Source organism: Saccopteryx bilineata, chromosome 6, assembly GCF_036850765.1.
Source record: "Saccopteryx bilineata isolate mSacBil1 chromosome 6, mSacBil1_pri_phased_curated, whole genome shotgun sequence".
Classification (NCBI taxonomy): Eukaryota; Metazoa; Chordata; class Mammalia; order Chiroptera; family Emballonuridae; genus Saccopteryx; species Saccopteryx bilineata.
Genome location: NC_089495.1, coordinates 155,691,005 through 155,716,009, shown reverse-complemented (window position 1 = coordinate 155,716,009; position 25,005 = coordinate 155,691,005). Strand labels below are relative to the sequence as shown.

The window sequence follows — 25,005 nt, the reverse complement described above, 5'->3', positions numbered from 1 at the left end:
ATGAACAACCTCAAATTGAAAATGTAATGGACTTTATGCAGAATAAATGAAATTCAGGATAACAGGCTCATAGATAAACAAGCATATGGGTTACGGGCCTTCGCCCTGAGTCTCAGCTACATTAACTACTAGTTATGTAAATCTTGGGCAATTTTCTTCTGCTTTCTGAATCTTTTTTCATCAATAAATTGGCAATACAGATGGTCAACTTCTGACCCATGTTATAAGGTCAAAACAGAGTTTCCAAATAGGAAATACAATCCTCACAGGGTATTGGAAGGACTCGATGGGGTATGTAATGTGGAGGACTTAGCGGAGAGCTTGGCACATGGGAAGCATAATAATATATGTATACTCGTTGTTGCTTCTGCTGCCGCCATTAAACACACAAAGTAAAAACTGTGTGTGGTTCTGGGAGGTAATGCTTACTAAAACTGGAACTCAAGCAGCCTGATTCCATTGTGACTTTGCAGCAACATCCAGGATGGCAAATCACTGAAAGAAATGCAAATTGCCACAAGAACCTCAGCGTGGCGAACAAAGAGCACTAGTGTTTGCTCTGCTCCCGTGCTAGGCAGAGACGCACATACAGCCCTTTCCTTTTTCTGCCAAGGCTACGTCAGAAAAGATTTTAGCTTTTTGAGAGAAGCTGTAGATAAAGAGCACTGAATCAAAATTAAGAAGCCCTAGCTTGCTAGTTCTGTGACCTTGGGCAAGATAATGTCCTTGAACCACAGGTTCTTTATCTGCAAATTGAAAATAATGGGATATGCTCATCTCTTTAGATTGCTTAATTTGACAATACTATTGCTGGATGCTTAGACACTTGCTATGCCTAAAAGCTTCTTGTCTGGGGGAATATACTATGTACACAGACTTGTGCTTCCCAGCAATCTCCCTAGTTTTCACCACTGCAGTTACATTATAACCTCTATTTTAAATATTTCCAGCATTGAATTATTACTTTTTCAAGAGCAATATTAATATTTCTAAAAATCCTATTAAGTATAATGAGAACAAAAGATGGATTTTTAAAGCAATCATTATTAATTGACACAAGGTTGCTAATTCAAAGTGAATATTTTATATGTCATTTGGAAGGTTTGTCTTCTGAAAGAATATTCTTTATCTGAAAGTGGACCACATGCCATAGAATGTGGTTTCTATGGTAACTGCCACATTTAAAAAATATGCTAAATATACAGGACTAAAGCTACACTGTATATTACTTCTACAAATAGGTCATTCTTAGAGAAATCAATTTCTTTGGCTCAGTCTGTTTTTGTTTTTTAAGCTTAATATAATTTTCTCCACAATGAGGACCAAGTTGAATTATTTATAATAGTTTAATTATAGGTATATATACTACTTTGTGCTTATAATTGAAAATAATTATAGAATTTTAGAATTGTAATAGATAAAGAAAACTGGTGACCTAGAAGAATGTAAACTTCTCCTAAAAGGACATCAGCCTATATTTTCTGATTATATACCTAAGAAATAGTATTCTTATATATAGTAATACATATAATAATATATAAGTACAATATGTATTATTAAATTCATATGTAATAATGTCAGACATACCACACTGGATACTAATTAAATGAGATCTTCCCATCAATGTACCTATGTCAAAATAGGAGAACTTTGGTCCTGTTTGGAAAATTCTGTATTACCTATTGGTTTTGATGTCACGAAAACAATATTTCCTCACAGGCTTTTAAAAGCAGCTTAGTTAGGAAAACCACTATTTATACTTTAAATGCACAGAGAAAGTTATTGGGCTATCATAATACTATACACTCAGGTAATGCTATGAATCTCCATCTAAAGGAAATAAATTAAAAATTGTAATGTAGTTTTACCACAAGTCCATTATTTCTGAAATGATAAAGTACATTTTTCAAAACATTTTCCCACCTACTCTTCTAATGTCTGATGTTAAACATATATGAAAAAGGTGAAGGGATTAAAAAAAACTCATAGACACAAACAACGGTATGGTGGTTACCAGAGAGAAAAAGGGTGAGGGGAGGGAGAAGAGAGTAAAAGGGTGATAACCGGTAACGGAAGAAGACTTGACATTGGGTGGTGAACAAAAGTATGCAGGTGATGTGTTATAGAGATGGACACTTGAAAGCTGTATGGTTTTATTAACCAATGTCACCCCAATAAATACAATAAAAATTAAATTAAACCATTATGTACATTGATGCAAAACCCACTTAATTCCATTCCTTTTCCCTTTACTACAAATAACTCAGGCTATCGAGGGATGAATATCAAAGTGTGGTGTGTACACAGCTGGAAGTCCAGACAACCACTCTGATGTGACTGCATGTTACTAGGGAGGGAAGGGAGCACAAGCAAGGTTATGTTAACGGCAACAGCCTCATCATGTTGGGGTTGGGGATATAGATTATTACACAGTTTGCTTTATCTAAGCAATCAGTCCAGTTTGACCCAAAGAAATAAAAAAATTTACTACCACAAAACTAAACAAATGATATTGGTGAATAAATATTGATGAGGAAATACTATTTTGGTTATGTAAGTAGAATGGGAACCATTTTAGTCCAGGTACAAATATTCTATACTCCTGAACCAAATTACCACTTGATTTTATTATTTCCTATGGTTTTACATAGTATCAATTCAGAGGACAGGATAATCAGATATGAGAGAAATAGAGAGCACTAACATACTTGGAAATTAACACCAAGGCATTAACTTTAAAACTATTTCCTATCTCAGCCATGTTCCTAATTTTACTTCCTTAAGACATTTTGTAAAGGTTTTTGGAACCAACATACTGTATAATAACAGTACTAGAATTTGTTAGGCTAATGACTTAAAATATGCATCTTTCTAATTTATAGTATCTACAAAATTGAATCTCTCAAAGTATCTGTGGAGTTTTTTTGGGGTTTTTTTATTCATTTTTAGAGAGGAGAGAGAGAGGGACAGAAAGGAGAGAGAGACAGAGAGAGTTTGTTTTTTGATGTTAAGAACCGAATTCTCAATAAACTAAAATAAAATGTTGGCATATTAAAATAAAACCTGCTAATTATATTTCATGAAAGTAATTAAAGAACCTAAGTTTTTCCCACCAGATTCTATTTGTAAATGTTTTAAAATGTAGAGAATATAATCAGTTATATTGGTCAGTGCCCTTTTATTAAGTCCCATGTGAAAAATTTCTCACAGTTGAGAGCTGGAGAAAATAAAACATGAATTGGTATGATTTTTTCATTAGATAATTAGAATTACATAATTCACCAACTTTCCCTCTTCGCTATGGCTTCTAGGCAGGCTCAGAGCTAAAACTTGTACTTAACTGAAGCATTTTTTAAGTATGGATTTTCTGATGGTATTAACATCATTTATTGCTAAATTATTACATTCAGTTATATTTTACCTGTTTAAGCATCTATTTATTATAAAATGTTGCCTCTCAAACCCTTTTTGAAAGTAGTTGGCATAAAAAGAAATTAAAACCAAGTGTTTTCAATAGAAAAATGCTTCCCCTCACCCCCCAGGAGCCCAAAGATCATGTAGAAGTTGAACAACAATGTTCTGGACAGAGATATTGTTAAATTATCCTCAGGTGATCTTTGAAGAATGACAGCTAGAGAATCCACTGCTCGCATTCACACTCAGCTTATCATGGAGATTTTAATCTTATGGCCAGATCCTCAAATTCATGAAAAATAATGTCATTGACTGAGTATAATTTCAAAAAGTAAAATTGTTTCACCACATATATCCTTTTGGAAAACTTTTTGGTAAATGGAAAACGGGACAAAAAGGATTTCTGAAAATCCCACATTTTAGACTCAGTGATAGGTTCAGCCTCTTTCTATGAATCAATATGGCAAAATCAAGATGACCTTTCACCTATTATATAAAAATTGTTCATATTAGAATCATAATTCTCAATTTAGGGAATCAATAAAGGCATTAGATGCCAAGATTAGGCAAGATCTGTTTTACTATATTCAAATTCCATGTTTAATACGTTTTCAGGAATCACTGACAACCTTCATGTCTATTTTATCTAATTTGTATCATACTGATGGTGATTCACGGTGGCTGCTGTGGTTGCCCTGACTCCTCAGTTTGTACTCAACAGGTCACAAAGACAGCTGTCCTGAGATGGTGACACCACTTCTGCAGCGGGTCACAAAGGTTCTCTGTAGCATCTCATACATGCCACTCACTTCAACAACAAACATCAAATATCAAACAATCTCTAAGTGGTTCAGGGTTCTAAAAGAACAACTAAGAGGTCAAGGAACCTATGTTCTATTTTTCTTCTAATTCAAAGGGGCACATTGTAGAAATTGTTTTACTACATTTGCAGCTCAATAGCAAAACAAGAATTACATGCAGAACTATCAGGTTAGAATAAGTTTTCCTTGAATACTCATAATGAAAATATAAATTCTCATCATATTAAAAAACATGATTGGATCAAAATTTTTAAAATTAATTTTATTGAGATAACACTGTTTAACATAATTATACAGGTTTCAGGTGCTCAATTCTACAACACATCTTGAAACGTTATATTGTGTTTTCACCCCCCTTCCAAGTCAAGTCTTCTTCAAAATAATTTCAATAACAGGGATCTGGCAAATGAGAAATATCTTACAACAGATATTATGAATTTCTGTATGTCTTGATATCTACTGATCTGGATGCTTTTTCTTAAACATTACTTTAAGTAGATACCTGTCTAAACATCTTATATGAGGGTGATAAATTTAATGTGCATTTCAGCAAATCACAGCATAAAATGTCCTACCATTGAAAATCAAGGTATGATGACAGAAATATAATATATGCATAGAATAATTAGCTAAATGCACCAAATAAAATGAGGGAAATGGTTAATTGCCTTTAGTTGCATTATTATATCTTATTTCTTTATAAAACAAAAATTACTTGATTAATAACTAACCTAAGATAATTAGATAGTAAAATCACCAGAAATGACTTCCTACTTGATATATGATTCACCTTATGGTAAGTAACTATACTTTATAAAAACTATTTTATTTTGTTATCAATATGCAAAATATTACAGATTTAGAAAGGCCAAAAGTATATTGTAAATTTAGTATACAATTTCTAGTATATTGTATACATTCAAGTATTTGATGGAAGAAAAGCAGCAAACAAAGCCATAGTATTCCCAACAGCTTTGTCACTGGTCCTCTTTGGTTAAGTATTTCAACTAGTCCTTTCTACAAAATGGCCTCCATTGCTAAACGGAAGCAGCCAAACATGAACCGAAAATCAAATCACTCTGGAACCAAAATAAAAAAAAAATACATATATATATAGTCCAATATTTAAGACACTTGTGCTGGTTCTGCACCAAATCACAAAACAGTGATTATTTTTTTTAAAAGATCTATTTTAAAAAGTACATGCTCACTTTGTTATTTTGAAATCTGTAAATGGGATCCAGGACTTCAAAGGCATTACACATTCTTTTATTTAGAGCACAATCATGAAAAGCATTATTTGGAAAATTTAGGACTTACCTAAAGAAAACTTTGAAACAATATCCTTAATGAATAACCAAAAATAAATACAAAGTATTACCATTTTGGTAAACATAAATTTTTTAAATATAACTTATTGATAAAGTTCATAAAAAACATTCTCTAAAATTAACTAAGTATATAGCTTATACAGAAAATCATTTACATTTTGATCAAGAATGCCTGTTTCCACTGCTTACTAGCATTCCCATCTCAATTGTTCCAAGAAAGACTCAAAATATGAGAAATATAATACTTTCCATAGCATTTGAAAAAGTCATATGATCCTCATACTCAGTATTTCAACTAGAAAACATTCCATTTCAACTTTATTATACTTTCCTGTGGCTTAATTATACCCCAAAATTCTAAAATTTCCCTTTTGTTATCATTGGATGAATGAACCGCACCCTATACATGGCAGATACAACATATCCCTAAGTTACACATTTCCTTTCAAATTTGGCCTCCACTTGTGTTGGCTTTCCACAACAGCACCAACATAGCAGTCAGTTATATAATTTAATGGACGTTATTGTATCAATTATTCAATTCTACTAGGTAAACAGACACTACACTGACTCACACTCATCACACCATAGAAGACAATGGTACACTTAGCATCATCTTTGAAAGAGAAATTAAGTTTGAAAATATTCTTAATAAACTGTATGACTAACAATCAAAATATCAGCACAGATTTTATAAAAACTCTAATGAGACTGGTGGCAAAACTACAATACACATTGATTTAATAGGAATCACCTATTCTATTACTATGGCTACTACAATAACTATGTTCTTAGTCAGCAAAATTCATAAAACAAATAGAAAAAAATTTCCTATAAATGCATATTATTGATCAACCCCCCCCAAAAAAAAACCCCCTGTGCTGAGTATATCTATATTGCTCAGTCATTATCCAAAAGTAAATGACTCAAGGTCAAATGAAAAATAAGCAAGAACTCCCATGCTTTGCTTTACCGCCTTCCACTTTCCACTCAAGAAATTAACATCTATTTAATCTGTAGCATTTTCATGTTTAGATAATTACAAAATTGTTTAAACACATATTAAAACAAATAGAATATTTATTTTGTTGTTTAAAAATTATATTATTTAGGAGGAAGTATAACTAGGAAGAAGCTTATGTGTGGTGTGGGAAATATGGTTAGGTTTCAATGGAAAAAGAGTTATTTAAACCTAATACACTATATGGCTTTATTAGAAAAGAAAATGATCTTTCTATTGTTATCATCTGCTCTTCAATTTTTCTTTAATAAAATTTTACAGCAATCTCCTCAAGAGGATACACTAAAGGCCTTTAATTATATCCAGGGTGGGGCAAAATAGCTTTACAGTTTTAAGTATGCGAAACACAGTGTTTATTCTTATATTATTATGTATTAATTATTACAATATTTTCCATACGAACAACCGTATACCTACTTGTGCCCCACCCTGCATACCCTAAAGAATGTATTATACTACAAAAATAGACGTTCAATAAGATTTTTTTCATCTGAAATTTATAAAGATAATTTTCCATGCTGACAGTGCACATTTCATCCATAAGTTTGAAGAGTCAAATGCTACCACAGCTGGGGGTTATTCTGGCAAATGGCTTCCAACAGGGACTACAGAGATGGAGGCTAGGAGGCATGTGTATGAGCATGTAGGAAAAAGCACCAGTCCTGATGGGAAATAGCCTTCGCTGTAGTCATTTTTATCAATTACCATCTGAGTGATCTAACCAAATATAGAGTCTAATGAAACAAAAAGCATCACTAGGAAGCAAAAGCAAATATTAAAACAGCTGCTTGATTACCTACAGAGATTAAAACAAAAAACAAGGAATGAGGCTGATATATTTCATAAGGATTTGCTAAGGCTGAGGGGAGGGGTAAGGGGCAGATACCTTTAAAAAAACCCATCATGAAAGGAACTGAGACAAGATTATAAAAAAGGGGCCAAGTTATAGCGCACCATGGGATTTTTAATCTGGCTACCTGTGGTTTCTGTAGTTAAAGCCTTATTCATCCCTAAAATGAGGGGGGGGGTGGAGGGAAGAAAACAAAAAAAAACCCCCACATCTATATGTCAGTTTTGCAAATGATCAAACAGCGTGCATCAACAAGAATAATAAGAAAACATTAAACGCTGATGACTTTTTAAAAGGATACCCGTTCTATTAAATATTATTGATAATTACCTGTGAATCTCGTTTCTTGAACTCTTGAATTTGATTTTCGTGCTCCATATTGGCAGCGCGAAGCTGTTTTTCCAGGTTTTCAATTTCCCGTTCATGGTCTCGGACTAGGCTATCCTTCTCTGCGTTATGCTGCTGTAATAGGTGCGTCTTCTCCTGTTCATGCTCCAGCTTCAGCTCTACTATCTGATTGGACAATGAGGAGGACAGTTCATCAACAGAACATCCTTGTCGTCATGACAACTCATGGACAGCTTAATTTTTCCCTAATTTGTCCAAGTTGAAAATTTTATTTTTGCGTCATTATTACCTCACCCTTGAATACTCTCATTTACGGGGGTGGTGGTGGGGGTGGAAGTGGGGGGGGTTATCCAAAGCTCCTGATATTCAAGACTATTGGGCATATTCAGTAAATCCTTCTGCAATCTGTTGACACAAATGCCTGAACATTTAAAAAAAATTTATGTTGAATGTTAGGTATTTCCTCCCCAAGAATTCAGGTATAGCTGATCAGCAATGGTTATAAATGGTTAATAGTCACTACGCTTTCGCTTTTTGCTTAAACATATACACGTACAAGCAGCAATTAAATCAGTCAGTTTGCTTTATGATTTTCAAATAAAAGATCGAAGCTAAATACGCATCTGGATTATTGTATATACAGTTGTCTTTTTAAAAATAAAATGATAAATTTCAAAGCTCTATTATCTCGTTGTCAGCTACGGTATACCAACATAAACAGATGTTATGTGTTCCAGAAGGGCACCTGCTGTGCTGCAAGCTTGCGCCATGATTTCATAAAAAGCATTCTATTCTCAGGATCCTTTCCCAGTCCACTCCACACTGGAGACTGTGACCTTGGCCAGTCTTAGCCTCTCCCTGCAAGACTGAATGGCAGCCGGAGACCAAGGGCCTGGTTGCCGCAGCTTTGATACTAATCCTCCCAGACTGTGCACAATGGCACCCTACCTGGCCTGCAAACTATAGCCAGCCAGGCTGTCTTTGAAGCAGGTGATGAATAGGGACTGCAGGAAGCCAGCTTCCCCAGTGAACTCCAGGCCACACAGCTGCTAAGAACAGTCACTTGGATTTTTCTTCAGTTTTGGTGGATTTCAGGGGAAAAAACTGCTGTTATCTAGAATATGTTGTGTTATTTTCGGCGTGAGAATCCATCTTCAAAAAAGCTAACAGTAGGAGCCTGCTCCCAATCGATCTTTTTTCATGAAATGAATCACCAGACTACCTTATCTTAAAGCTATAGCATTCATTTCTCCAGGCATGCACACTGCACTATATTTCAGAAGTTCTTTTCTAGTGAGATTTAACATTCTCATCCTCTACTTGCAAATGAAGAATCAAAACACAAATTAAATTTGCTTTTAAACACAGGTTTTAAATATTTTTCTTATTGTGATTTGTGATTTTTCTTAGAGAACTGGAAAACCAACAATAAATTTCTGACCACTCATAAATTTGTTATACTATTTAGAAGAGAGAAAAGTATACTAATTCTTGAATATATAGGCTTATCAGAACAAAACAATTATATAAAATAATAAAAAATTTATTTTTCATATCTGAAAATAAAGATGCATTCTAGTGAATTCATGTTTACTAAAATGTAGGAATCTTTCTCCATATTATATACTACTATTGGCAATATATAGAAAAAATAAACTAAAAACTTTCTCCTTACATACTATATCAAGTAAAAGAGTTTTCTTTGATTATTTAAAATAAATATACATGTTTTATTTTGTGTTTCATAACTAATCCTAATGCTAATCCCAACAAAAAAGAATTTAAAAATTTATTGATATTACTGCATTTTTTCCAGGCAGCCAAGTATATGAATTATTGAGTTAGACTATTTTAAGTTCTTGGACACATTATTATTTCTATGCAGAGTTATGCTATCAAACATCATTATAACAAAATTATAAATTGTGCTGAAGATCATTTAAGTATATAACACACTGAAAGGAAACTAAAGGAGGTGGAAAGTTCCACTGAGATCTCAAAAAGCCCCAGAAAAACTGGGAGAATGGGTATAATTTAAAATTTTTAGAAAGCAAAATACTTTACAATACTCAATGGAAAAGTAACCAGCTGACCTATATATAATTAAGACAGAAGAATTACGGTTTTTTTCCCCCAGGAAAAGGCACATGGCCAGAAGTCACTGTGAGGTTGTTGGTAACGGCATCACCAGCTCCAGGCTCAGGGAATAATGCACTCTCACAGTAACTTTCTCTGAGTCAGTTGAAAAGTTTTTCTGATAGACTGATCAATGATTCTGCCCATATTCAAATTTGAGATTTTTCATTCTAAAAAATCAGGAACAAATGAAATCGATAATGGAATTTCAAACCTAAACATAGATGTTCATAAATCATTATTAGATGGTCCTAAGTAAATGCGAAAAAGAATTCTTGGATTTTCCATTTTGGTCCTTTACTTATGGGCACACCTCAAAGGTAAACAGAAAGTAGCTTATCCTCCTTACCTTGGACTACTAGACACTTCTGGTTGACTGATAATTTTTAATGGAGTTAGTGGTGGTTAAGAGATGGCAAATCATAGTAAATATAGAGGATGTAAAAGCGGGTAGCATCCACAAGGGTAGATGTTGAGTGGTCAGTTTGGTCTCTAAGTCAGGTAGTACAGAACCTGTAATATATGCTACAGGGTGTACCATCATGAAGGGACCCTGCTCAATTAAGGAAGGCTAAAGCTACCCCTGTATTATAGGAGGAAAAGCCTCATGCTCCCTAATGCAGAACACTGAACTGTGGGCCAGGTAACTATACTTGTAGTGCCTACTCTACAGGTACTAAAGCAGGTTGGCCTGTCTTTCAGGGACAAAGGAAAGTGATTAGCCCTCACTTGCATTACTTGCAAGCATCTGGTAGCATATGGCAGGCCCCTCAGATACTGAACTTGATGGCTTGGTGACTGAGTGTGGGTGAGAAAATGGCTTTATGGCCTAGAAACTGCTAGGCTGGCTCACGTGCAATCGCCATTTTAAAAAAGTCTTTTTAAATTTATTTCTTGATTTTAGAGAAAGAGAAGGGAAAAAGAGAAAGACAGAAACACGGATCTGTTCCTGTATGTGCCCTGTCCAGGGATTGAACCTGCAACCTTGACATATCGGGACGATGTTCTAATCTAACCAACTAAGCTATCTGGCCAGGGTTACAGCTGCCATTTTTGTAGGTCAAAATAGAGGATGAAAAAGGATCCTACTCCATCTACTATGCTACCCATCACACACTCTGAAAATGAAATTCATAAATGAAGTTTTGGAATTCTGAAATCCCTGCAAACAGAGCTCTCTAACCCAGACTAAGTCATTTTGCAATCTGATCATGATGATGTTTTCATTCTAACCAAGGCTTCAAAAGACCCAAGGGCAGAAGCATATTCCAGGACCTAAGAAAACTCAAAAAAGGAACTGCTAATAGCCAAGTCTCTGAGAGTCTTGGAATTTTAAGTCCTGGTAACTGATTACAGAAAAATTAGTGCAAGCAAATATGGCCTGACTACCTTTTAATAATCTTATAAAGAAAAAGGCAGAGAGCATGCAATAAATTATTATCTCTCAGTATACAGCACATAGAAGACCAACACATCCAAATAACATACCTCAATGTCAGAAATCCTAAAACCAGAAACATAAATTACAGAAGTGCTAGAATGGACCTAACACATTAAAAATGAGAAATCATGGTGCAAAATACCAACTAAAATAACAAGAGTGCAATGAAAGAGAACTCTAAGACAAAAAATTATAATAAAACCACAAACCAAGGATTAAAATAACTCTATCACAAAATTAATTCTAAAGTAGAAACAACAATAAGCTGAATAAACATGGCTGAAAATCTAATCACAGATGTAGACAAAAGACTTGAGATCATCATAGTAAAGACCATGAAGGTGACAAAGAGAAGATAAGGTAGAGGGCAAACAAAAAAGAAAACCCACGTATATGTAGATTTGATATCTGAAAATTTTTCTGAAATGAATGAAGAGGTGTATCAAAGAAGTAGAGTGTATACTGAAAAAAAGTGATTTGCACTGAGGAAAAGAATGGCTCAAAAATACTACAACTAAACTCAAATATAGAAAAAGCCAAAGGCTATAAAACCCAAACTACTCTTGGAGAAAAAAAAACACTTAAAGAGGAAATTTGGCAACCAGGAGATAACTAAAGAATCTGTATTAAGAACAACAATTAGCCTGACCAGGTGGTGGCACAGTGGATAGAGCATAGGGTGCCGAGGACCCAGGTTCGAGACCCTGAGGTCGCCAGCTTGAGTGTGGGCTCATCTGGCTTGAGCAAAATTAAAAATGCTCACTAGCTTAGACCCAAGGTCGCTGGCTCAAGCAAGGGGTTACTCCATCTGCTGAAGGCTCGCGGTCAAGGCACACATTAGAAAGCAATCAATGAACAACTAAGGTGTCGCAATGAAAAACTGATGATTGATGCTTCTCATCTCTCTCCGTTCCTGTCTGTCTGTCCCTATCTATCCCTCTCTCTGACTTTCTCTTTCTGTCCCTGTAAAGAAAAAAATAAAAATAAACAACAATTAGTTGCCACAACACAGTGAAACAATGCGTACAAAGCTTTATGGAAAGAATAGATGACCAGAGGATTTTATTCCCAGCCAAGCTAGTCTTCAAAAATACAGTGATTCTCAAGCATGTAAAAATACAGTGAATATGGCCCTGGCCAGTTGGTTCAGCAGTAGAGTGTCAGCCCGGTATGTGGATGTCCGGGGTTCGATTCCCAGTCAGGGTATACAGGAGAGGCGACCCTATGCTTCTCTACCCCTCACTATCTCCCATCTCTCTCTTTATCTTTCTCTATTCCTCTCCCGCAGCCATGGCTCCTTTAGAGCAAGCTGGCCCCAGGCACTAAGGATGGCTCCATGGCCTCCTCACCTCAGGTGCTAAAGTATGGTTGCTGAGCAGAGAAGCAATGGCCCCAGATGGGCAGAGCATCCCATGGTGGGGGCTTGCCAAGTGGATCCGGTTGGGGCACATGTGGGAGTCTGTCTCTCTGCCTCCCGCTTCTCATTTAAGGGAAAAAAATTTTATGCCCTTTTTGAAAAAAGTTATTTAATGGTGATATCTCACTAGTCAATTGATGAATCAGAATAAAGAACTCAGATACGGAAAAGTTGTGCTAAAAGTTCTGGTGGTGGGTATGTCATTGATTTAAATAGAAAATCTAACTATATAACTGTGAAAATTATGCTTATAGAACAAGCTGTAAATGCTACAAATTTTCACAATGTATAAATAATACTATAATTAACTAAACAGAGTGGTAGAGGTGGGCAGGAGGAAGTGTAAGCATGTTAATTTTATTTTTTATTGTACAGAGTGAACTAATACTCTCAAAATTGAGCCATAAAATCTGAAAATGACTCTAAACTCAATGTATTTTTAATCTTTATTTCTAACTGTTTTAAGAAATCACCTCTCATATGGTAGAGACATTTTCTAAATATCAGAAATCCCTTCAGTTCTCCTTATTTCTATACTTAAACTGATTTCATATAAATTAAATATCTTAATAAGTGGCAAATATACCATGACCCTGTTTCTAAAAACTTGTTTCTAAAATTTATCCTTTTATCTGTTTATCTCTCCTGGAAATTTCTGAAATGATGCTCTATAAGATTAACAACAGTCCTTTCTAAAAGATAAAATTTTGATAGAATTTTTGCTTTCTTCATTGTATGAAGTTACCGTATCAAATGGCAATAGCTCCCTGTGGGGAAACAGCTTTATCAAGGGACATGGTCCCCCTTCAAACACATGGGTTCTGAGTCGGTGAACTGTGAACACTGATCTGGAAACTTGAAGGACCATGGTTTTCCACCAAAGAGGTGAACTGTGGAAAATTCACTTGCCAGCTCTTGACTGTGTTCTTGGTGTTGTACAAATAGTATTCTCATTGGTCTCTATCTTATCTGTCAGAACACCATGCTGTATTCACTGTCAGTGCAGACCCCTGAAGGGCAAGACAGCACACTAGCCTTGGCACTCATCACAGAAATCATTCTATCTTCCACAGGGTGCTGGAGTGCCCCACCTAGCGTCTGCCATTCCAGAACCCTGCCATCCTGTTAAAAGGAGGCAGCCCAGTATCATAGCAGCACCTGCTACTGTATGGCTCCGGCCTATGGAAGAGTCACCACAAAGCGAGTCAGTGACACTGGTGTCCCCACCATCGGTGCACTCCTCAGCACCTTAAAGGCAGCAGATCTGTTTAGGGCTTCCTGGTCCGAAGAAATAAAATAATTCTAATATTGTCATTTTCCCGAGAATGTGACCTCCCCTCAGTGCTATGCCAAGGTGGTCTGGCATCGCCAGCTTGGGCCCATCTGTCTGGACTGGCAGAGGGGATCACTACCTAGTAAAATCACAGTCTACTGTAATATGCTACACTTTTTTAAAAGAGAGATGAAGATCAGTTCAATACTGTGAGCAATAATATACATCAGAGTAATAGCAGTTCACGGGTACTTTGCTTTCAAGGGCTAGCCACTGAAAGATAAGAACTTTCCTACAGGGTTTGCTGGGTGACGCTGCCTCATCCTGGTCCCATCCCAGCGCTCTCTGTGAACAAATTTTGATCCACATTAAAAAACAAGTACATCATGCCCTGGTTTTTCCATTTAAGAGGCATAGACTTGGATCCCCAGGTTATGTCTCTAAGCAGTTTCCCATTTGCATTTGCAAAACAGCACATTTGAAATGTCAAAATAAGTTACCAAATTCTCTAGAGCTCCAGAAATTTAGCTCCAATGGGACAGTCTATTGCAAAGTTAGTACCATTTCACTAGATTTTGTGGCCTTACTAAAAGATGTTGGAATCTTTTTTTTAATTGCACTTACACAATATAAAATGTGCTACTGGAATCACATTTCATGAGAGATAAAGACTCCCTTAAAGATAAACTTAGGAGCATATACCATCTGCTTTGAGACTTTGGAGTCAGAGAAAAAGTACATTTTAGCACAGAAAATACCACACTATAGTCTGATGTTCTGAACAACTTAATAAAAACAGGCACCAAAAAAAAAAAAAAAGGTAAAAAGTTGGCAGTGTGTCGAGCGTAGAAATAGAATTTGTCATCTGAGAGTGGCCACGTGGCTCCAGGGTTAGAGATCTGCTGCAACACAAAGATGCATCCATGAAATCTGTCAATCAATAGTTAGCTTTATAGTCACGCAAGTTCTCTTTATTTAAAAGTTCGATATTGCTGTGCTAACTGCTGTTAGAGAGGAAACAAGAAAACAAGAAAGCACAGACTGCCTCTTCATTCCTCTTCCTCTCTAGTTAACCATCGCCCAGGGACAAACCCTTGCTGACCCCCGAAGCTCGGAGCACTGAGGGCTGAGGCTGGGTGCACCCATGCCCAGGAAAGCTGAGAAATGATGGCTGTGCTGAAACCAGTGCCACTCTCTGAGGTTCCCTTTCCCACTGAACCCTTCAGAACATTGACCCGGTACCTGGAAGGATGAGTGACAATAATGACCCTGAGCTCTTAAAACTCTGAGAAATCTGCTCCATTTTCTGTGTTTTTAACCATCAGATCACCATTAAAACCCCCAGGAAGGATTTAGATAGTCAAAAACTTCAACACGCTTTCTCCTCACACTGTAATGATGGTCTACTCATGCCTCTCAAATTGAGAAAATTTATTAATTAAGAATGCACCCTCTTAGAGTTCAACATTTTTGGTAAAAATGTGTCTTAACTGCGTATTTTAATTACATTGCCTTGTCTGTTTTTATGTCTTTTTTATTGAACTTAATGGGGTGGCACTGGTTAATAAAATTATATCACTTTCAGGGGTACAATTCTATAATATTATACATCACCTGTATACAGTATTGAGTGTTTACCACCCAAGTCCAGTCCCCTTCCAACACCATCTATCCCCTTGAGAACCTCTCCTGTATTTGTTTCTTTAAAACACACTCAGTTTGTCTTAATCTAGTACATCACTACTTTTGAATGAGTATGAAATATAGAAATAATCCAATTTTCCCAGCTAGTATGGAATTTGGAAAAACAAACAGATCAACTCGGTTATAAATACCTCCAATATATTAACCATCTTAATTTTCTGTTTACTTTCCTGACATCACCTACTGTAACACTTCACAATTATTCATAATTCTGAATGGAACATGTGGCATGCAGGAGCAATCAATAAACAGAATCTGATGTGGTCAGAAGGGAACAACTTCATCTTCCTTGTCACCAAACTGGCCAGCGTGTCACACAGTTCCTGCCTTTCCGATGATGCGAACAGTTAGCTGGTCCTGTGCTGTCTCAGGTACACGGATTCCATCCCTTGCCAAATCAAGCATGATGGTCTCGTAATATCATCAACACTTTTTTCTCCATCTCATCAACACACGAACATGGTTTCTCTATATCTCATTTTAAAATCTTTCCCTTGATACCAGCCCTCTACCTACCATCCCATTTCTCTGCTCCCCTTTCTCTCAAAATTCCTCAAAATTGTTGCTCACGTCCCATTCTCTCTTCACCCACATCATTCAGGCTTTGGTCCGCACACTCAGCTGGAACTGGCACTGCAGAGGTAGCTAAAGACCTTCTTGCCCCCACGGACACCGTAGCTATACAAAGAATTATTGTAGAATACTATGAAAAACTTTATGCCACTAAATTCAACAACCTAGAAGAAATGGATAAATTCCTAGAACAATACAACCTTCCTAGACTGAGTCAAGAAGAAGCAGAAAGCCTAAACAGACCTATCAGTAGAGAAGAAATAGAAAAAACCATTAAAAACCTCCCCAAAAATAAAAGTCCAGGCCCTGACGGCTATACCAGCGAATTTTATCAAACATTCAAAGAAGACTTGGTTCCTATTCTACTCAAAGTCTTCCAAAAAATTGAAGAAGAAGCAATACTTCCAAACACATTTTATGAGGCCAACATAACCCTCATGCCAAAACCAGGCAAGGATGGCACAAAAAAAGAAAACTACAGACCAATATCTCTAATGAATACAGATGCTAAAATACTAAACAAAATACTAGCAAATCGAATAAAACAACATATTAAAAAAATAATACATCATGATCAAGTGGGATTCATCCCAGAATCTCAAGGATGGTTCAACATACGTAAAACGGTTAATGTAATACACCATATCAACAAAACAAAGAACAAAAACCACATGATCTTATCAATAGACGCAGAAAAGGCTTTCGATAAAATACAACACAATTTTATGTTTAAGACTCTCAACAAAATGGGTATAGAAGGAAAATATCTCAACATGATAAAGGCCATATATGATAAACCATCAGCTAACATCATATTAAATGGCACTAAACTGAAGGCTTTCCCCCTTAAATCAGGAACAAGACAGGGTTGTCCACTCTCTCCACTCTTATTTAATGTGGTACTAGAGGTTCTAGCCAGAGCAATCAGACAAGACAAAGAAATAAAAGGCATCCATATCGGAAAAGAAGAAGTAAAGGTATCACTTTTTGCAGATGATATGATCCTATACATCGAAAACCCCAAAGAATCCACAAAAAGACTACTAGAAACAATAAGCCAATACAGTAAGGTCGCAGGATACAAAATTAACATACAGAAGTCAATAGCCTTTCTATATGCCAACAATGAAACAACTGAGAAGGAACTCAAAAGAATAATCCCCTTCACGATTGCAACAAAAAAAATAAAATACTTAGGAATAAACATAACAAAGAATGTAAAGGACTTATATAATGAAAACTATAAACCATTGTTAAGGGAAATCGAAAAAGATATAATGAGATGGAAGAATATACCTTGTTCTTGGCTAGGAAGAATAAATATAATCAAGATGGCTATATTACCCAAAGCAATATACAAATTTAATGCAATTCCCATCAAAATTCCAATGACATTTTTTAAAGAAATAGAGCAAAAAATCATCAGATTTATATGGAACTATAAAAAACCCCGAATAGCCAAAGCAATCCTAAAGAAAAAGAATGAAGCTGGGGGCATAACAATACCTGACTTCAAACTCTATTATAGGGCCACGACAATCAAAACAGCATGGTATTGGCAGAAAAATAGACACTCAGACCAATGGAACAGAATAGAAAGTCCAGAAATAAAACCACATATATATAGTCAAATAATTTTTGATAAAGGGGCCAACAACACACAATGGAGAAAAGAAAGCCTCTTCAATAAATGGTGCTGGGAAAACTGGAAAGCCACATGCAAAAGAATGAAACTGGACTACAGTCTCTCTCCCTGTACAAAAATTAACTCAAAATGGATCAAAGATCTAAACATAAGACCTGAAACAATTAAGTACATAGAAGAAGACATAGGTACTCAACTCATGGACCTGGGTTTTAAAGAGCATTTTATGAATTTGACTCCAATGGCAAGAGAAGTGAAGGCAAAAATTAATGAATGGGACTACATCAGACTAAGAAGTTTTTGCTCAGCAAGGGAAACTGATAACAAAATAAACAGAAAGCCAACTAAATGGGAAATGATATTTTCAAACAACAGCTCAGATAAGGGCCTAATATCCAAAATATACAAAGAACTCATAAAACTCAACAACAAACAAACAAACAATCCAATAAAAAAATGGGAAGAGGATATGAATAGACACTTCTCCCAGGAAGAAATACAAATGGCCAACAGATATATGAAAAGATGCTCATCTTCTTTAGCTATTAGAGAAATGCAAATCAAAACGGCAATGAGATACCACCTCACACCTGTTCGATTAGCTGTTATTAGCAAGTCAGGTAATAGCAAATGTTGGAGAGGCTGTGGAGAAAAAGGAACCCTCATACACTGTTGGTGGGAATGTAAAGTAGTACAACCATTATGGAAGAAAGTATGGTGGTTCCTCAAAAAACTGAAAATAGAACTACCTTATGACCCAGCAATCCCTCTACTGGGTATATATCCCCAAAACTCAGAAACATTGATACGTAAAGACACATGCAGCCCCATGTTTATTGCAGCATTGTTCACAGTGGCCAGGACATGGAAACAACCAAAAAGCCCATCAATAGATGACTGGATAAAGAAGATGTGGCACATATACACTATGGAATACTACTCAGCCATAAGAAATGATGACTTCGGAACATTTACAGCAAAATGGTGGGATCTTGATAACATGATACGAAGCGAAATAAGTAAATCAGAAAAAAACAGGAACTGTATTATTCCATACGTAGGTGGGACATAATAGTGAAACTAAGAGACATTGATAAGAGTGTGGTGGTTACGGGGGGGAGGGGGGAATGGGAGAGGGATAGGGGGTGGGAGGGGCACAAAGAAAACAAGATAGAAGGTGACAGAGGATAATCTGACTTTGGGTGGTGGGTATGCAACATAATTGAACGACAAGATAACCTGGACTTGTTATCTTTGAATATATGTATCCTGATTTATTGATGTCACCCCATTAAAAAAATAAAATTATAAAAAAAAAAAAAAAAAAAAAAGACCTTCTTGCCCAACCCAATGGCCAGTTCTCAGCCTCCACCTGACTTGCCCTCTCGGCAACAACTGAAGCCATGGGCACAGACCTCCTCCTCCCTGGAACACACGCTGCACGGGGCTCCTGGAAGGACCACCGTCTTCGCGCTCCCTCTACCGCCCAGGCTGCTCCTTCTCGGCCTCTTCTGCTACCTCCTCCACCTGCACCACCTCTAGTTGTCAGTGTGCCCTGGGCTCAGTCCTCGGACTTCCTTTCCTTTTTCCTACTCACGACAGTGCCTGCCACCACCATTCACCTTTGGAGAACCTGTGAGCCACGTTTGAATTCCCTCTTTTCTTCACACTGCATTTCACATCTGTTACATAAATAAATACATATATAATTCTGATTTACAATAAATTCACAGATTACATCCTTGACACAGTTAATGTTTTGTTTATATAGTTTACAAGTTAAGGATGATGATGTGATGATAATGATGAAGAGGATTGACCATGTCAGTATTAACAATAACACTCACCAATGAATATACTGACAACTGTGCCCTAACACAAAACAAGACAAAACAAGACAAAACAAGTCCTGCCTGCAAAATATACCCCAAATCTGCCCATTTGCCCTCACCCCAGCCCACCCTCCACAGTCCAAACCACCATGTCTCTTGCCAGGCTACCGGCATTGTCTCCTGACCTCCTCCTGGCTTCCTCTCCGGCCTCCACAGCAGACAATGGTTCACACAGCAGCCACAGAGATCTTTCTAAAGCGCAAACCAGTTCTTGCTCAGATGCTCCAACAGTTGCCCCAGCACTCGGCATGAAATCTAACCCCCCACCACAGTCTGCAGAAGTTGCTTAGCCTTGGCTCCTACCACTCCCTAGCCCACTCCACTCCAGACAGAAACCAAGCCATTTCCTCCGTCTGCGCTGTTCTGTTCTCACGATGGGCTGTGGCACGGTTCCCTCCTTCACTTCAGGTTTTAACATCACTTTAATACATCACTTTTAACATTGAATCACTTAAGAGTCCTGCATTGACAACCGCATCTCAAGTGCCATCTTATATAAAATAACAACCTTAGATCAAATAGCTGCTTCCCTCACAGACACCTCCTCTTGTTTATTTCAGAGCACCCTTGCCCTCTATTGCACTTTGAGAGTGAACACGTGTGTTTGTGGTGCGTCCAGCCCCATGCGCATGGGCTCCACATTGCTCGCTGCTGCACTCTAAGCACCTGGAACAGTGTTTAGCACAAAGCAGGTGCTCAACAAACATGGGTTAAAAAACAAGTGCTGGGAAAGACATTATTTCAATCCTCCATTTTTAAGGTATCCAGAAAATGGGAATCATCAGTTAGCTGTATCACTATCTAGGAAACATTCTTTAAATGAAGTCTCCTAAAACAAAACATACACATTTCATATTATAGTGATAAAAAACCTTTGCTCTCTTAATTCCCATTAGATAAAGGTGCCATTTGTTTTAATCCACATGAGAAAAGTTACAAGCCAAAAAGAAGCCAAGAAGAAGCCCTGCCTAATACACTTTCCCTAATTATCAATGCCCGTTCTATGGACCCAGGCTCCCAACACTTGGCCTGGACCCACAGGCCCAGGCTCTGTGACTTCATAGCCTGGGTCTCTGCTTCTGGCAGCCAGGTGGGCCAGGACCTGCCACTGTGCTCGCTGCCTGCAGGATGACCCTGTGCCTTGCAGCATGGCTGCATCCTCTGGGCTGGCTGGTTGTAGGAAGAATGACGTGAAGACTGGAGCATCATTGGATCAGAAGCTGCATTGTCTGATCACCTATGAGGAGCAAAGTGGCTGACATGTAGTTGAGGCCCCCAAATTATTAGAAAACTGGGAAAGGAAGACCAAGCCAAAAGAATCAAAAAGGACATAATAAGGAGAGCAAGACGGACCAAAGAACAACAGGAGCGTACCAGATGTAGAAGTCAATGAATCATACAGAAATCCATTTCGAAGAACTTTTAGGGGGACCCACAACTTCATGCTCATTAACCTCTTCTGAAACCTCATACCAAAAAAAATTATTGATGAGTTTTTCTAGTGAGATCGGTCATGCCATCACCAAATGATTGCAAAACACCCCTTCCGTCTGCTCTCCTGTCCATGTAATCCCTCCAGTCTCCTCCAGTGATCTTGCCTCTTACCTCACAGAGAAAATCCTCCAGCAATGAGAATGTCATCCTTCTGCTATGCAGACCTACAAGCTTCTGTACACCCATCCTCCCCCTCTCCTCTCCAGGTGCTGCACAGACCCGCCCGCCCCTCCAGAGCCAACACTTCCCATTCCTGGGAACCTGTACCAGTTTCCCCCGATTTCCTGCACCTCTTGCTTTCAACTATGCTTTTCTAGTGTCAACTAAACAGTCTCATATAGAAGAAGCCTATGTGTGTAGGCTATTTTACCTAAAAAAACAAATAAACAAACAAACAAAAACAAAAAAAAACTAGATAACTAAAAACTAAAACATGTACAGAGGAAAAGTTGGGAGTTGCATGCTATCTGCTTTTGAAATATCTCAACTGATCTTAAAATCTCCCAGTTGCCTAGCTCGTATAATTTCTATATTACCTTTACTACTGATTTTGCTACCAAAATATTTTAAGTTTCAAATAATGGCAACGTGCAAGAGGTTGGCCTTCGGTGTTTTCTGTAATCAGCAATACATATTAATTCATTCTAGAGAATGTCACCACTCGTTTATCTATTGAACTACACTTCCAATCAAAGGCTTTGTCATGAAAAGAGAAGATACAAAATCTAAGACTGAAGAATGGTATGATGAAATTGCTGGAAAGAAACCCCCATGGTGCAGGAAATCCTAGCACACCCGCTTTGCTGTTTGTCTGCAACTTGAATGAGGTTTGTGAAAAGACAATTGGAATTGTCTTTTTGTTCCAATGGGTTATGCAGGAAAGAAACAGGAAATCTTGATGAAAGCTTGGGCTCTGCAGGATATCTGCGTGAGTGTTTACCCATGTGTTTGATGTAGTTCTCTCCACATCTGCACAGTCTACGCCTGCATGTCGGCTAAAATAGTTGAAAACACCACTTTGCTTCTCCCCAACCCCCACTTTGTTCCAGTTCCTGGCATGATGCTTTCTACATGGAGGGGCTCAACAACTAAAACTGAATGAGGAAGCTTGGGCCCAGAGGCAAAAGGCATTCATTTCTCTGGATGTCAATTTCCTAATTTTAAATATGAGTATTAAAGCAGGTAAGTGCTTCTAAAACTTTTCCACCAAAGTACCGCTAGCACCAGTTAAAATGAATAGTACCTTCAGGGGGATCTGAGGGCAAACTGGAAGTTTCTTTGAAATGCCCTATTTTACCTTAAAAATTCATGTGAACTTTGCATTTCACCAAACAGGAAAGTCTATGTTTGTTTTAAAATAAATGTTACCTCAATCGTAAAGCTATCTGCTTTCCAACAAGTAATCATGTGAATCCCATACTCCAGGAAACAGTTGCAGTCTCACATACACCTGGGCACTGGCTCACTACCCCAGGGACCACCCCTCAGTTTGAGAAGCCTGGGGGATCAACATCTAAATATTCTCCAGTATGAAATGCTGTAACATTTATGATTTTCATATTTTAGAGAAAAGTAGAACAAGATGGTAGAAAAGCTGTCATGCTTGAACTTGAATGGTAAACAAGAAGGTTGGTGGAAGCCCTGCAGTGGGAGATCCAGGTGGAAAGGCAGGTGAGTGAGTGAGTGAGTCAGTCCAGAGATGTCTACATCTGTCAAGACACACAGAGGGGCTGAGGTCTAGTCAGGCAAAGGAACAGACAAGAAACAGTGGATCTGGAAGGGGCCACTGTGGGAGGACAGGCCCTTAAATGCGCACCCTCGACTGCACCCGACTGCTAATGCAACACACTCAGCTGGGGAAAGGTACCTTCTCATGAGATAAATGCTGGCACACTTGGTAGGGAAGAACTACTTTGAAATGACAGTACCATCTACACGCCGGCTTAATTTCTGCTCCCTGGAACTCCACGGGGAGTCCTTTCAGAGTGAGAACAAAGAGCATGGCTCAGGTTTGGTTCTGATTCTATCACCTACATATTTACCGTGTGGGACCTTGGGCCAGTTACTAACTGGATGCACTTCAGTTTCTACAACTAGAATATGAGGAGAATGGATGATGGCACTGCTTCACAGACTACTGATGGGGCAGAAGTTATGTCAAGAATGGAGAGATGGCACCTGGAGCAGATAAAGACAGTCCCACTGTTACCTGCTATGATCACTATCACAAGGACCAATCATAACATTTCCTGAATTACAGACCTTAAATTTAAAAACAGATGTGCAATTCTCCTTAGTCTTGTCTTCTCTTGGCAAAATATACTTATTTCTTTAAGTATTCCCTCTAACATAGTTCTAAAACCTTTTGATACTATGGAAGCACTCCTTTGAACATGTTCAAGTATGTCCATGTTCTACTTAAATGTGTGCCAGGCCCTGGCCGGTTGGCTCGGTAGTAGAGCATTGGCCCAGCGTGTGGAAGTCCCAGATTCGATTCCTGGTCAGAGCACACAGGAGAAGCACCCATCTGCTTCTCCACCCTTCCCCCTCTCCTTCCTCTCTATCTCTCTCTTTCCCTCTTGCAGCCAAGGCTCCACTGGAGCAAAGTAGGCCCAGGAGCTAAGAATGGATGGCTCCATGGCCTCTGCCTCAGGCACTAGAATGGTTCCGGTTGCAACAGAGCAACACCCCAGATGGGCAGAGCATCGCCCCCTAGTGGGCATGCCGGGTGGATCTGGTCAGGCACATGAGGGAGTCTGTCTCTCTGCCTCCCTGCTTCTCACTTCAGAAAAATGAAAAATAATAAAATAAAAAAATGTGTAGCCAGAATGGACTTCTTTCTTATAAGACCTGACACATAAACAATATCCTGGATACCGTGCCCTTCACCTTCCTTCCCTCATCTTCCCAGGCATCAATGTCTTCCTTGTCCCCTCCTTAACACCCCTCACATCCCTTACCCATCCCCCACCACATACTTTCTGCAGATGATTTTCTAAACTGAAGCTTGGAACTTTATATTCTACCCCAATAAATTTATTATTCTTAATTTCAGCTATTAAAGCTTCAGAAAAATGATCTACCTGTTCTCCATAACTATGCCTCTGAACTCTGAGCGAGAAGAGATACTCAGAAATCTCACTTCAGGTTGACACTAGTCAGTCAGAGATGGCCCTTTAAACTATCACGTCACCACATAAATGCACCAATACCTAAACCACATCTCCTACATTTCCTTCATGACGGAGCCTGTCAGGTGGCTCAGTGAGGTCCAGATATATTACATCTTCTCCTCCCTCTTTCCCTGCTCACCAGCCTGACCACCCTGTTCAAAGAAGGACATAAGCTTAGTTTATTCAGCCTTATGTTTAATGAACAGGTGGTGGCTTGGAGGACTACTACTATGCATCTATTCTTCCTTCTGGTCAACTTTCACAGTAAAAAACCTTAACATCAGGGGGAATACTGCTTCAGTTAATGGAATTTTCTGCTGGGAAAAAAGTCTTTAGCCTGTGTATATTAGCATATGGATAAATATTCTACTAAAAACATACTAGCTTGCATTTCTGCCTTTATCTCTTCTTAGTGAGTACTGCCTGGGGTCTTCATTCTCAACATCAAGTCTAATGGACACACCTATAGATG

General features: G+C 37.9%; 1 protein-coding gene across 4 annotated transcripts in view; it reads right to left on the bottom strand.

Moving 5' to 3' along the window:
- The window catches only part of CEP112 (centrosomal protein 112), a 471,596-nt gene that overhangs the window by 210,893 nt on the left and 235,698 nt on the right, over positions 1-25,005 (bottom strand). For all 4 annotated transcript variants that reach the window (XM_066235884.1, XM_066235886.1, XM_066235887.1 and 1 more), the window contains exon 20: positions 7,768-7,950. In XM_066235884.1, the coding sequence (XP_066091981.1) occupies positions 7,768-7,950 (183 nt within the window). The remainder of the gene's footprint in view (positions 1-7,767; positions 7,951-25,005) is intronic.